Source organism: Alexandromys fortis, unplaced genomic scaffold (genome assembly GCF_014885135.2).
Source record: "Alexandromys fortis isolate MF-2015 unplaced genomic scaffold, M_Fortis_MF-2015_v1.1 scaffold_149, whole genome shotgun sequence".
Lineage (NCBI taxonomy): Eukaryota > Metazoa > Chordata > Mammalia > Rodentia > Cricetidae > Alexandromys > Alexandromys fortis.
Window position 1 is genome coordinate 3,457,654 of NW_026068025.1, and position 15,403 is coordinate 3,473,056.

The window sequence follows — 15,403 nt, forward strand, 5'->3', positions numbered from 1 at the left end:
TTTTTTTTTTGGTTTTGGTTTTTTCGAGACAGGGTTTCTCTGTGGTTTTGGAGCCTGTCCTGGAACTAGCTTTTGTAGACTAGGCTGGTCTCGAACTCACAGAGATCTGCCTGTCTCTGCCTCCCAAGTGCTGGGATTAAAGGCGTGTGCCATCACCGCCCGGCTTGGTTTTATATTCTTAAATTCACTGAATCAGGAGATAATTCTACAATAGTGACCTCTGCTGTGGTCATTATATTCAGTGGTCATTACATTACTTCTATTTGGAAGTGCTGCGTGATTCATACAATGTATAGATTTAAAATTATATTAATGAATTTCAGGTAGAAATGCTAGAGATTAAATTCAATGTAGCACACAAAACTATTACACAAAATTAAATGCATCTGGATAACACTTTACCCTCTAATGGTGCTGATACAGGAGACTCCCTCATTGACATCCCTTGCTTTATATTTCCTTCCACTGACTCATAGCTTCTTTTTAAACTGATTTCATGAGCTGTTCTTGGACTCCGAGTACCTTCTCGGGCATTCTTAATATCTGCACAATACAGAAACAAGAATTATTCAGGGACCTAAACCTATCTATAATGCACAGTAAATTAGGTCAGCTTAATATTAGTCTCATAAAAACAACATGATCCCAGCACTCTTAAGGCAAAGGCAGATGGATCATTATGAATTTGAGATTAGACTGATCTACATAGTGAACTCCAGGTCAGCCAGGGCTGCACAGTGATACTCAACTCCAAACAAAACAAAACAAAAACTTCTTCTAACATATATTTCTATAGAAAATATCCATGAAAACCTTTTATTCACTGCAGTTAAGTCAATTGAATGGTTCCTGTGTGCCAGACAAAGGCTAGGTATCCAGATACAGTTAACAAATTAAGTCCCTTTTCTCATGAAACTTTCAACGTAGTGAGTACAAAAATATGCCCTGGTTGGAAATGTGGGTCCGCAAGTAAGAGTGCTTACTATTCTCCTACAGGAGCTGAGTTTGGTCCCAGCACCTATATCATGAGGCTCACAACTACTCCAGCTACAGGCGTCTGACACCCTGTTCTGGCTTCTGCAGGAACCCACATGAATTGTGCAAATACAGGCACATAAATAAAAAGTCCTAACAAAATTAATAATAAGTCCTTACTGTCCAATGTAATACATATTATGAAAGGAAAATTACAGTATGCTGCGAGAATGGTGGTACAGAAATTTGACTGTCTAGCAATGGCTGCCTAGAAAAAGCAATGCATCAGCTGAAAACGAAGGACAAGTAAGAAATGCTAATTTCAAATATAAAAGGAAGAAACAAGGGCACAGGCAGCAGGAATAGGCTCAGATCTCAAGAATGCAGAGAGCACGCTATCTTAAAGGAACATCCGTCAGCTTGGTACAAAGCCAGTGTGGAGAATGGAGTTAGGCAGAAAACTTTAGACAGCTAAGGGAAACCGGCAATCAAAAAATCTGAAGAAATAAGCGAAAACAGATTGTTGAGAGAGATGAAACCATGGGATGGAACTTGTAGTTGCCCGTAAGGTCACAGAAAGTAAAGCAGGAAGCATGACGGTTACTCCAGGTAAGTTAGTATATCCTAAGCAGTACAGACAAAAGGCAATGGATGCAGGGAGGAACAGTAAGGGATTGATTCCAGCGCCTTAGGAAACAATATAAACGATTTTGTGATTTGTTGGACATGGAAAGGAAAGGGAAAAGAAAGATATCCAGATTTCTAGCTTAAGCAATGTACATTAATTTCATTCCCTCTTCCCAAAGTAAAATGTTCATCAAAATATGCTAAATCTGTTAAAATAAGATATGAGGCTATTGTGGATTATGAAACAACAGGCATTGTGCTCATTTCTTTATATCTGAGACAAACGTAAAACATGGTTAATCACTATTTCAAGGTTACAGAGTAAGAATTCTCAAAACTTAGCCCTACAGTTGGTGTATACAGCAGACATTAGAGCCATTCTTTGAAAGCACACTCAAAGATCTAAAGAAAAGACAGATGGTTAGGGAACAGATGGATGAACAGACACATAATGCAGTTTTGTTAAGTAGAGTTTAACCCAACATTCTTTTCATGATTATCAGATACCTATTACTTAGTTCTTTTTTCTTTTTTAATAATTACTTTTCTTTTTTTTGAGAGAGTTTTACTGTATAGCCCTGGCTCTCACTCTGTAGACCAGGCTAGCCTTGAAGTCACAGAGATCTACCTGCCTCTGCTTTTCTTGAGTTTGGGGATTAAAGGTGTGTGCCAAAAGTGCCTGGCAATTCTTAACCTTAAAAAAAGTATGACCCCTTATTAAAATAGAAGCTATTCCATTTAAGTTAAATGAAGATTCTTTCCCCAGGTTAAAGAATGAGCAGTCACTGACATCAGCTGTCACATATGAGACACTTTGTCTGTGCACTGCACTGTTAGGACTCTTAACTGTCTAAATTGATTCTTCACAAAATAGCTCCTTTCAGAGGGAGAAAACATAGGTCTGCAAAGGTAAACTAACTTACCCATAGCAAGCAAGTAAGAAAATCAGACCCTGTTTTCAATCCTACATTATAAGACTGGCATCGGTGAATAAACAGTACTTACTATCATATGATAAGATGTGTCCACTTTTGCCTTCATAAATAACATGGCCTTTGGATGCAGCTTCCTCTCTGACCTTCTCAGGACTGCTTTCTTCAATAGGCATCCTGGAAACAGGCCCCTTCACCAAAGTCTCTGTTGGTATACCAGCCTGGGGCAGAGCTGGGGTACCCTGCCATCAAAGCACACACAAGCACCCAAAGTCATTTATGCTCAAAAGAACAACAAAATACTTGGAAAAGTATAACCTGAGAGTCCAGTACCTTTTCAAAGAAAGCAAAGCCAATAAAAAGCTAGTGCTAATAGGCCAAGCAGTGATTTAATTAATACAGTTTCTGTGTGGTTATTTCAGGGCATAGCAGCTGGGAACAAAACAAGCAGCCTCCTACTACAGATTGTCATGCCAACGTGGTCGACTATATCCATAATAACTTAGAGAGCTTGAAAAGCAATTCTAGACACACACACACACACAAAAACAGAGTTTAACGCAGCTTCTTGCTCTGTTTGCTAGAAGCAAGCAGAGGTGCTGTGGGACAATGGTCTGTCTGTACCCTGTCACTTATATTTTAAATAAAACACTGATTGGCCAGTAGCCATGAAGGAAGTAGAAGCAAGGAAACAAGAATTCTGGGAAGAGGGAAGTTTTAGTCTGCAATCATCATCCAGGCAGAATATTAATATATATCTAAGAAAAGAAACACCTTCCATTAATCAAAATTGGGATTCTGTTTAGCTTCAAGACAGAATATATTTTATTTCTGGTGCATCCTTTGTTCCACACTGAATTTGAGGATGGCAGTTTACATACTGAGATCATAAACATGCTTTTTCACAAAGATCAAAAACAAGCATTTAATTGTTTTCTTCTAGATATCTATTTAATCTGAGCACATGGTAAAAAATTTTGCCAGGAAGACATTAAAGAATATAACAACTTCAAAGTTTCTTTTGCCCGTTTGCAAATGAGTGATGTTTTGAGAAGTAAATTATAGATAATATGGCTTATGGTTAAAATGCAGCAGGAATGTCTTTCTGAAAATGGTCTGCAGACCTGAGGTTTATTATATTGAGAGCTGAATTCATAACCAAAGAATAATGAACAACAAATTACAGAACAGCACTGCAATAACAACTAAAACTCTTGGGATGTCTAGCTTTTTCCTAGTACTGTTCTGAATGCTGGAAATTGCAGTGATCACACTGACCTGGGTAATAGAGCCCCGCAACGATGAAATGCTCTCCACTGAGATTTTGCTGGCTGGAGTTCCCCGAGTTATGCTTCCTTCTTGGACAGCACCTCCAGTGCCTGAATAAAAACAAAACCATCAGTAACTAATTGGCTTCTTCCAGACAGCCACACTCCCCAACACCAGTTCTCACACAGCAGAATGTAGGAGAGGATAACAAAAATTGTTTTAATGACATGTATGGGTCAAATAATATCATAATGATTTAAAAAGGACTGTTCAAACTGCATGATAAAATTATCACATCCACAGACTTGGGCTGCTCATAACCGTAATCAGAAAAGCTTTCCTTATGCTGGGCGGTGGTGGCGCACGCCTTTAATCCCAGCCCTCGGGAGGCAGAGGCTGGCGGATCTCTGTGAGTTCGAGGCCAGCCTGGTCTACAAGAGTGTGAGTGCTTTGGTCAAAGTGTGAGAATGATTGACCATGAGGGCCAAGTCCTAAATGGAATGTCTATATCATCCTTCTCCCCCTACAGGCTCAGGGCACATGCTGGAAGAAGGGATGGAAAGCATATGAGAGCCAGCATCCAGGGAGCAGTGCTGTGAAGAGTTACTACACACATGGACTCACAACAGTGATGGCTACCAGCACATGACCTGAAAAGATGAAGCCAGTCAGAACTCTAGCACATTAGGAGGATGTGCTCCTGAGGGCCTATCCCTAACTGAGCAGCTACTGGCAGTTGATGGCTGCTAGGGGAAGGACTGCCATTTTTCTTTAGGGGACTGGGGCCATGTGTAGGTTGCCCATGTTCCTCCAGTGGATGGAACCACACACATTCATATATAGGCAGCAATGTATTTTGGATTATATAAAAAAGGGGGGGGCGCAGCAGCAGAGGACCGGAAATTTAGAGGGGCACACTGAGAAAAGTTGTTGGTGGGCATATGATTTAAAAAAATTATATGCATATATGAAATAACAGAATAAATATATTATTAAAACATGACTGCTGGCATAAATAGCTTCTGAGTTTGGTGGGGTTTTCTGGATTTAGCTTTGTTTTTGTTTTAGTGGTGCTATACGCCCATCAAATTTCAAACTTTTACAATTAATTTTACATGAAAGCAAAAAAGTTAATGTGAAAATCAGTAACTTAAAAGAATCTTATCATTAAAATATATTAATGACTAAGCTGGTTGTATTCATCTATCATCCACTTTGGCTGAGGTAGGAGAATTGAGAATCAAAGTCCAGACTTGGCTACACAGCAATTCCAAGGCCAGTATCATTGTTGCTACAACTTAGGACATCCCTACAAAAAAATAATTTTTTAATGACTGACTTAGTAAGTTTACTAGAGGCAAGATTTAACACAACCTTCATGCTGCACACAGCATTACCTCTGACCACACCTTCATGCTGTGCCCTGACCAACAAGCCCTCAGGTTGTGAGTTTTGGCTTCGTGGAGAAAATTCTTCCTGCTTGATGTAGGTCAAAGGAGCTGAGGGCAAAAGCAAAAGAGACATGAAGACGCCGACCAGTGAATGGCTGAATATGATCACAATACATGTGACAGGACTGTGGCCTCTCACTGACCTGACTTGGTGGATTCTTGCTGCCGTGGCAATCCAAGAGAGATAGATCCCACTGAAGGCTTAGCTGCTTCTGGAGTATAAGCCTGATTATGAGAAGTCAAGTAAGTGCCAGGAGTTCCCTAAAAAATAAGTAAATAAAATAGTCAAGAAACTACACAAAACCCTATCTTTACTAAAAGTAAAGTCAATCTTCACATTTTTATCTATAATAAGCTGTATCTTTGCTACTCAAAGTTTTACAAAGTAACTGTGAAAAAAAAGAAAATTTTCAGCATAGGTTATTAAGTTAGAAAAACTAAGGGAATAAGCTATATCTTCTGACAATCTCATATAAACATACAGATATTTACTATTAACAAACTAGATAAAGTATTTACTACAAGGTACTCAAAATGCAGGTTACTAACAATATTTTATACCTCTTACAAATGCAAAGAAAACATCAATGAAAATGGCAAGAATTCAGAAGCGTCAACAGCCCCCAGGAACCTAAAGTTCTGTGTGCACACAAGGCTTGCATACCCTAAACAAAGCACTAAGGAGCTCTCATCTATGACTGACATGCTGTCAACGGGCTGAGGGTAGTCTCAAGGCATGATCCAATACCACAAAGAGTTCCACAGCAAGGAAAGACTGATTCTGGGTCATTTAAGGAAATTTCTGTACAATCATTAGTTTGCCAAGCAGATACTTTAGTGGACATACATAAATAACATAGACTTTACAAATTAGTTATTGAAAGCCACAAAGCAAATAAAAAAAAATCAAATAAAAAACAAAAAAGAAGCTCCAACAACCCTGGGAGTTAGCTATATCTAACTGAAAGCATGCAGTCCTGGTGGCTGGCAAGATGACTCAGTGAGCAAAGACGCTTTCTACAAGCTGGGGACTCAACTGAAATCCCCGAGGGCCACAAGCTAACAGGCAAGAAATCTACTCCCACACATTGTCCCCAATCTCCACATGGGAAATAAATAAATGTAAGAAAAATTAAATGTATATTTGACAAAAAGTTAGAAGATATGCAAAAAAGTGAGCCATACAGCTGAAATAAAACAGCAAGCTTTAAATTTATTAGACAACGATTAGACAAGAGAACTAAAGGGAAGATCAAGAACAATGTCTAACAAACTATAAAATACAACACAGAGGAAGAAAGCATGAAAAAAAAAAACCCAGAAATTCTAGAATTGGCAGGTATAACTGCAGGTCAAGTATGGTGATGTACACCTATAACCCGGCACTTGGGAGACTGAAGCAAGGAGATCTGAGAGCAGCTTAGACTATAGAGTTTCATGCTTGCCTAAGCCAGAAATGAAACTCTGTGTAAAAACAAAGAGAAACAAAATGAAACAAACAAAATAATGCTAAGAATGGAAATAAACATATTCACTCCCCAGAAAAGGACCCAGGAGACACAGTAAAACGCTGAATGCTTTACTTCTTAGATCAACAACAGACTTTCATGCACACTTTAGAGAGTATAATGAAACAAAAGGACAGGGATACTATTTCTATACACCAATACTGCTCTGCTGCTCCACTTTGTGCTTCCTTGACACTGTGCTGCGATTTTGTGAAGCTGAAGTTTTGTTTAAGGTATGTGAGTCTGACAGTACCATTACTGCAACACTACAAAACTGCTGGCATTTTCTTAAGTAATGAAGTATCTACCTTATTTTGACTTATTTAAATACAGTATCCCTATTAATTCAGGCTGGCCTCAAACCTGTGATTCTATTGCCATAGCCTCCAGCATGCTGGGGATTAAAGGTATATGTAACTATGTCTAGTTTTAAATTTGTTTTGTTTTGTTTTGTTTTGAAAAACAGGGTTTCTCTACGTAGCCAAGCTGACCTGAACTCAGAGATCCACCTACCTCTGCCTCTCAACTGCTGGGATTATAGGTGTGTGCCACCACTGCCCAGCAAGGTACATATATTCTCTTATTAGATATAATATTGTTGCATACTTAACTGACTACAGTACATAGAGTATAAATATGTTTTATATATACTGAAAAATTAAAAACTTCTTATGACCTTGTTCACTGAAACATTTGCTTTCTGGGATGGTCTGGAACCAAGCTTATAATATCCTCACTCATGCCTATAATAGACAAGAACTTATGAAAACAAGGAATGCATTAAAATTGCCTGGCTGTTGGTGCACATCTTTAATCTCAGCACTTGGGAGGCAAAGATGGGCAGCTCACTATGAGTTCAAGGCCACCCTGTTCTACACATTCAGTTCCCAGGCCAACAAAGGATATATAGTAAAAGACACTGTCAAAAAAAAAAAAAAAGAAAGAAAGAAAGAAAGAAAAACAAACCACAGAATACAATAAATTAATGAAATAACACAAAATAAACAGGATATGCACATCACTTCTAAAGTAGAAACAACGAAACACTTTAAACAGGAATTAGCAATAAAGACCTAGAAAAATGAAGTGTATATATTTATAGATTAGAAGATTCAAGATTGTTAAACTATTCCTAACTGAACTGATTTCTAAGTTTAATGTAATCTCACCCAAAACTCTAGTTGGCTTTTTACAAAATTGAAAAACAAATTATATAATTTATATGAACATGATAAAGGATATAAAATGACCAGAAAAATAAAAACACTACAAGAGATACACTAAGTAATTATACAGTATAACATGACAATCATCAAGACTATATCTAATATCTAATAACATGAAAAGTAGACAAATAGATCCACAGAACAACTCCAGTGCAGATACAGATCCAAGAAAAGACAAGCAGGGCAATCGAAAGAGAGAAAGGAAACTCTTGTCAACCACGCTGCTGCTCAAAGTAGAAATCCAGACAAGAAGTGAATACTGATTTCCACACCACTACAATGAAGAAACCAGTCTCTGAATGATCGATCACATGCACCAAAATAAAAGCCAAATCTATAAAGCTTGTAAATAGGAAGTATGAAGAATGTGCTCAATGTTCAATGATTATATGCAAATATCTGTGCAACAGTGCCATATACAATGAAAACATATATGTAAGTGTATATACATGTCTAATCAGCATAAAAAATTTAAAGCATCTAGAGCTGGGAATATAGATCAGTCAGTTTTAAAGAGGCCTGGTGGCACACATCTGTCATGCTAACATTCAGAAAGTGAAGGTTCAAGGTCATTCTTGGCTACAAACCTGAAATACAAAAGGCCTTGTCCCCCCAAAATAAATAAAACCATCAGAAAGACAACTCTGTAGGTCAAAGTGCTTGCTACAAAACCTGATAATGTGAATTTGATGCCCAGAACCAACATGGTAGAAGAAAACTGACTCTCACAAGTTGTCTTTCAGCCTCCAGTTGCACTGTAACCTGTGTGGGTCTGTCTGTCTCTCTCACACACACATAAAAAAAAACTAGGAATTTTAAACAACACTTTTAGTACACTTGTGGTTATACTATGTTTTTCATAGTAGAGCAGGTGCGACATTTTCCACTTGTGATGGCATGGGATGTTCAAAAAGTTTTACATTTTAGAACATTTTAGGTTTCAGACATTCAGAATATGGATACTCAGTCAGTAGCCATGTCAGAGAACCAGAAATACAACCATGGACAAAGAGCACATGGAAAGTGTGTGACATCATTTGTTTTCAGGGAAACACAAATGACAACCAAGATGAAATATGACTACATCTACTTAGAAGTAGTTAAGGATGCCTAAAATGAAACAAACAAACAAAAAACAACAATAATAAATGGAACAAAGAATAAAATAAGAAACCTCAGCCTGATACAATGCTGGTGGTGACACAGCTACAGGATCACTTTTGAAACCCAACTTCACTCCTAACAATGTAAGAGAAAGCCAAACATGCATTCACAAGGAAACCAGCATAAAATTGTTTCTTTGTAAAGAAGCCTAAATCAAAACAGCTCAGTTTTCCCTCCACAGAGATTAACAAATGAAACATTCATACAATGGAGTATTTAATGATCAAAAGGCTACTGAATACCCACAAAAACTTGACCAAATCCCTAAAAGCATTACTCAGAGATAAAAGGCAAACAGGAAAGAGTGCATAGTGTATGATCCTGCTTATATGAGCCCTAGAAAAGCGAAAGTGAACACGTGGCTACAGAAGGTAGGACAGAGAAGAGATGGCCTGGGAAGGGACCTGATTATTAGTACACTAATAAGTAAATGAAAGGAGGTAAGGGGCTAGCAGAAGCAACATTCAACAGAAATCTGCTATAAAGAAAAACCAGTTTACCTGTGAGATGGACCCTCCCATTATAAAGGATGGTTTTTCTGATGCTGCTGTAGTTTTAGAAGATGGGATGAGAGGAGGTGGTGGTCTGGTTGGTCGCGTTGTTGGAAGTCGAACCCCTTCAGGAAGATTAGTTATCACTTGATGTGGAGCAGGTTGGAGGACTTTTTAAGGGGGAAAAATCATTTTAAAATGGTCAATTTCTAGTATGCACAGGCTACTGTTCTCAGTAAGGATTCCCGAATCTTTAGATTGCACATTAAATTCTAAATGTCAGATAAAGTTAAACACAAGTATTTTCACTTTTTAAAATTCTGTCAATGAGTATACTCAAATCTCAAATGGTATTTGTGAGGCAAATGTATTCAATTTCTTTCAAACACACAGCATTCAACGCTGACTTCAGCAACTACGCTATTCATCATGAGTGACTTTGTCCTTCTTCATCGCCATCTGAAACTTTAATGGAAATGAGAACGAGGAAGCTTCCAAGAAATACCTGCTGCTTCACACAGTAGGAGACCTGGCTGACAACCCAGTACATACACATCCTCTGTGTAGCTGCATAATTTGGAGAACTATCTACTGATTCTGACTTTCACAGTACACTTGAATTTCTGAGGGGGAGGATGTCTCAAGGATTTTTACGAAGTAGTTGTACTGTTAAGAGAAAAGCCACTCACAGTACAGAATGTCAACAGTTTTCTCGGTGGCCCAGTGACTCCGAGTTAAACGGATAATGGAATGCAGAAAAACAAAAAGTCATTCCAAGAGAGCAAAGACATGTCCTGGAAGGGCAGGTCATTCATGACATTAAAGCACTATGTAGAACACCTGTGGGTAGGTGGCCAGCAGCCACTGAGCAGAAAGGTAATATTTACCTGGAGGGACACTATAGCGGGCTGCACTCATATCAGGCTGTGAAGCGGCTTTACTGACTTCTCTTGGAGAGAGCCTACACGGTGAGGCTGACCTTGCTGCGGTACTGTGCATCTGTGCTTCCTGTTCTAGAGCACGTTTGACCTCAGCATAAGGCATATAGGCGACTGATTTTCCTATGAAAGTTAAAGTTATCACAATAAGGGAAGTACCCCAAATTAAAATAGTAAGTGTGAAAGGGCCAAGCCCACACCATCCAAGGGCAGATCCATCTATATGCTAATAACAGGGTCTAAAATTGCTGTGGACAAATCCACCCACAGAGAAGTTATAGAATCCTACTAAATCTATATTTTCTATGCTTCCCTTAGATTTTAAACCCTCAGAAATTCAATGACAATTTTTACCTTTAAAGAACAAAAAGTCTTAAAGAAAATCAAGTGCTTTGACATGCAATAAAACTACAACAGACATGGGCTGGAGAGATGGCTCAGAGGTTAAGAACATTGCCTGCTCTTCCAAAGGTCCTGAGTTCAATTCCCAGCAACCACATGGTGGCTCACAACCATCTGTAATGGGGTCTGGTGCCCTCTTCTGGCCTGTAGGCATACAAGGAGGCTGAACACTGTATACACAATAAATAAATAAATATTTAAAAAAAAAAAAACTACAACAGACAAACAATGAACTATCAAGGGAATCTGAATTAAAATCTGACCTGAATTACAGGTCAGTTCTCTGAGAATTTCAATAAGCTTGTTGATGCTAACTGTCTAATTTTTTTTTAAAAAAAGTAAACATCAGAAACAGAAGAAGTATTTTCAAACAAAGGCAGATAAAGTTTATCTAAAACCCTTCACCAGTTAAAAAAAAACTGAACATAGAGCTGGGCGGTGGTGGTGCATGGCCTTAATCCAGACAAGGGTTTCTCTGTAGCTTTGGAGCCTGTCCTGGAACTAGCTCTTGTAGTCCAGGCCTGACTATGCTGGGATTAAGGGCAAGCACCACCACCGCCCAGCCCTCATTTCCTAATCTTATCCATTTATCCTTTCACCTTTTTTGTTGGTATTGATGTTTTAAAACAGGCTTTTAATATGTAGGCCTGGATGGGCTCAAACTCAAAATTTTCTTGACATGGCCTCCCAAGTCATGGGAGGATTACAAATATGTACCACCACATTCAGTTTATCAAGACAAATTTAGATTTAAAATCATTTTGCATAGCAAGTATGCAAAATGACATTAGAATTTTCTTTTGGATTACATTTAACTTAAGAATAAAGGACAGGAGAACTATTGCTGAATTAAAAATAATTTGTCACATTTATTAAAACTATTCCTAGGTCTTATACGTTCACTTGCCGGGAAAATCATCTGTCACATATACAGATGTATATGTGCAACTAAATACTTGAGATACACAGAAAAGATATAGGTTTTCTATAAAATAACTTTTTCTAAGAAAACTTTCCTTTTGGTTCAAATAATTCTCTGTTAGTTTTTATACTTTTAAAAATGTTATTTAATATAATTGTTCATATGTTTATATTTATGATATTGTGTACCGGTATATACATGTTACAGAATGCATATGGAGGTCACAGAACATCTTCCAGAAGTCCTCGCCTTCAACCTTGTCAAGGCAAGGACTCTCTCTGCCATGCTGCACACTAGAGGCTAGCTGGCTTGTAGGCTCCCAGATGATTCCAATCTTTACCTCCCACGGGATTCTGGGCAGGTTCTGGGAATCAAACCATAGATCGGTCACCCAGTTTGGGAGGGAGGTACTTTTATCTTTGGACCATCTCCCAGGCTCCTTTTACATTTTCTAGGATAATATTACCATTCAAAATAGCAATTTGTCTTCTTTTAAATACCTAAGCTATTGTCCATACGATACTATGTTAATAGTGGGTCACTTTGCAGTTCCCACTCAAGTCCATAACTGCTTTCAAATAAAAACTTTTTCTTTTTTGTTTTTTCAAGACAGGGTTTCTCTGTGTAGCCCTGGTTGTCCTGGAACTCACTCTGAAGACCAAGCCAGCCTCAAAAATCACAAAAATTCACCTGCCTCTGTCTGCAAGCGCTGGAATTAAAGCCATGCACCACCACCACTTGGTTTAAATAAAGACTTATCACAGGCACAAACAATTCTTTTACAGATTAAGGTACTTTTAGAAATGTGAAACAATAATTATATATCAACTAATATTCAACTGTTAAACACTATGGTTTCTATGAATTTGGAGGAAGTGGAAGTATTAAAATTATAAAGGGGTTATCAATAAACTTGCTCAGAAAACATTAAGTCCACAAACGTAAAGTTTAACAATGGAATACTGCATCTGCCAAGCAGTTTGGGGGGGGGGGGGGGGGGAAGAAAATGCTAATTCATCCCTGTGCCTCTAATCAGGCCCAGCAGAATTCTGCCTGCAGGAAAGAGGACCCCAGCTGCCTAGGAAAAGCAGGCTGATCTGTCTCAGGTAACGATGACAATACTTTACACTGTAAATCTCCCCATCTGACCAAACAACCAAACCTTGGAATTCTGTCTCTGTAGAACAATGGATAACTGCTCAAAGTGTGAGTTGGGGCCATGAGTCCATATAAGCTGGGGGGATTTCTGTTCAGGGCCAGCTCCCTTTTGTACATTAGCCAGAATCAGTCTCACGCTATTATTCGGTTTTTCGTTTAATGATTTCTAAGTACCAGGATTTCTCACTGGGAAATTCAATATAACAAATTGTCTCACTTAACTCTCACAACCAAAGAAATTAATGGATTTTTTCAAATGAGAAAATTGGGGCTCCAAAGAATCACACTTAACTGCCCAACCAAGGCAAATTAAGAGGGACTTTGAACTAGAAGGCTACTGAACTTCTGACGCCTGTGGGATACCCATCAAAATGATGCTACTCATACTGATCATGGTACTACATGCCTATAACCCCAATACTTTGGGGCTGAAACAAAAGGACTGACCAGTGTAAGAACATAAACAATTTATTTCTTCTTTCCTAGAGGATTTAACATAATATTATATTAAAAATTCAAAGTCTGGATAGTTTAACATTTCAAATAATTTATAACTAAATAGAAAAATCTGTTAAAAAAAATGGTAGATAATTTAGATGGTCCTAACCATATCAACTTCAATCAGAATATATACAGAAGCCAAAAAAAACCAAAACAAATAAAGTAACAAAATAAACACAAAACAAAATATTTTAGTTGCACAGAAGCAGAAACCTATTCTGATTGGATAGATTTTATTAAACTTGCATTACAATTTCTAACTCGACACACCCAAGCTTCTTTACTAGAAATTATAAGCGAATCAGAGGTAAATCTGGTTAAACATCAGTGGAAAATGATTCTTTTTGTTGTTGTTTGTTTTTGAGGCAGGCTTTCTCTGTGTAGCCCTGGCTGTCCTGGAACGCACTCTATAGACCAGGCTGGCCTTAAACTCACAGAGATTCACACCTGCGTCTGCCTCCTGAGTGCTGGGATTAAAGGTGTGTGCCACCACAGCCTGGTAAAATTGACTCTACAAAGTACTTTTAAAACCTTTTTCTGGGGGGCTGGAGGGATGGCTCGGAGGTTGTGAGCACTGGCTGGTCTTCCTAAAGGTCCTGAGTTCAATTCCCAGCAATCACATGGTGGCTCACAATCATCTGTAATGAGATCTGGTGCCCCCTTCTGGTGTGCAGACATCCATGCAGACAGAATACTGTATACATAATAAATAAGTCTTAAAAAAAAACCTTTTTCTGCAGATGATAAAAGCATAATTTAAAAAGGAGCATGCCTACAATAAGTTTGTACCATTCTCACTTCAAAAACAATTAACAGAATCAAATGAAGGCATAGCAGCCAAAGTAAACACACTCCTAATCCAAGCAGAATTCCCTAGTACTTAACTGCTTGTTTTTTACTGGTGATAATGGTGTGGTTTTTGCTTATTTATTTTGGCACAAGGTCTCGCTCTGTAGATCAAGCTGGGGTAGAACTCACTAAGTAATTCACAATGGCCTCAACCTTGTGAAAAGTCCTGCTGCCTTAACCCTTCAAGTACTAGAAATTACGAACAGAACTGTCCTGAGGAACTGAAGGTACTTACATATAAACTGACACTACAGCTCTTTTTTAATCTATAGATTCATCTGTGAAGGTGGATTCAAAACATCTGTTATGGGACTAAGGATATAGTTCAGTGGTTAAGAGCACTGGTTGATCTTCCAGAGGTCCTTAGTTCAATTCCCAATACCCACATGGTGGCTCACACCCATCTATAATAAGATTTGGTGCCATCTTCTGGTGTGCAGGCATACATGCAGCCATAACACTGCATAATAAATAAATAAATAAACAAACAAATAAATCTTTTAAAAAATTGTCGTGTTTTTCCATACAGATGTAACTTAAATGCAAACATTTAAAATATATCTAAGAGTGTCCCAGACACTTACTACACAGTATTTATAAACAACCCCAAAGTAGAGATATACAGCTTGTAGAAATAAAATATTGAATGCATACATTAGATGGGTTAACAAAATAAAGCCTTTATGTAAAATATAAAAAAATGATCCCACTTGGTATAGCCATCCTGAATCAAACTACAAAGGCCTTAATGTCAGAGTAATTTAACATTAAATTTTGATTTTAAGATCACTACATTATGATTAAAAATTCAGCCACTGGGCTGGAGAGATGGCTCAGAGGGTAAGAGCACTGGCTGCTCTTCCAGAGGTCCTGAGTTCAATTCCCAGCAACCACATGGTGGCTCACAACCATCTATAATGAGACCTGGTATCTTCCTTGCCAGCAGAACATTGTATGCTTAATAAATAAATAAATAAATATTTAAAAAAA

General features: G+C 38.1%; 1 protein-coding gene across 25 annotated transcripts in view; it reads right to left on the minus strand.

The window, feature by feature from the left end:
- Ncor1 (nuclear receptor corepressor 1) overlaps positions 1-15,403 on the minus strand; it is a 164,671-nt gene that overhangs the window by 32,914 nt on the left and 116,354 nt on the right. For 16 of the 25 annotated variants that reach the window (XM_050163639.1, XM_050163640.1, XM_050163647.1 and 13 more), the window contains 7 exons: positions 10,531-10,704; positions 9,653-9,813; positions 5,398-5,515; positions 5,201-5,302; positions 3,813-3,913; positions 2,608-2,776; positions 403-543 (listed from right to left, as the gene is read on the minus strand). In XM_050163639.1, the coding sequence (XP_050019596.1) occupies positions 403-543; positions 2,608-2,776; positions 3,813-3,913; positions 5,201-5,302; positions 5,398-5,515; positions 9,653-9,813; positions 10,531-10,704 (966 nt within the window). The remainder of the gene's footprint in view (positions 1-402; positions 544-2,607; positions 2,777-3,812; positions 3,914-5,200; positions 5,303-5,397; positions 5,516-9,652; positions 9,814-10,530; positions 10,705-15,403) is intronic. The other 9 variants (XM_050163658.1, XM_050163655.1, XM_050163654.1 and 6 more) reach the window with 3 other exon arrangements.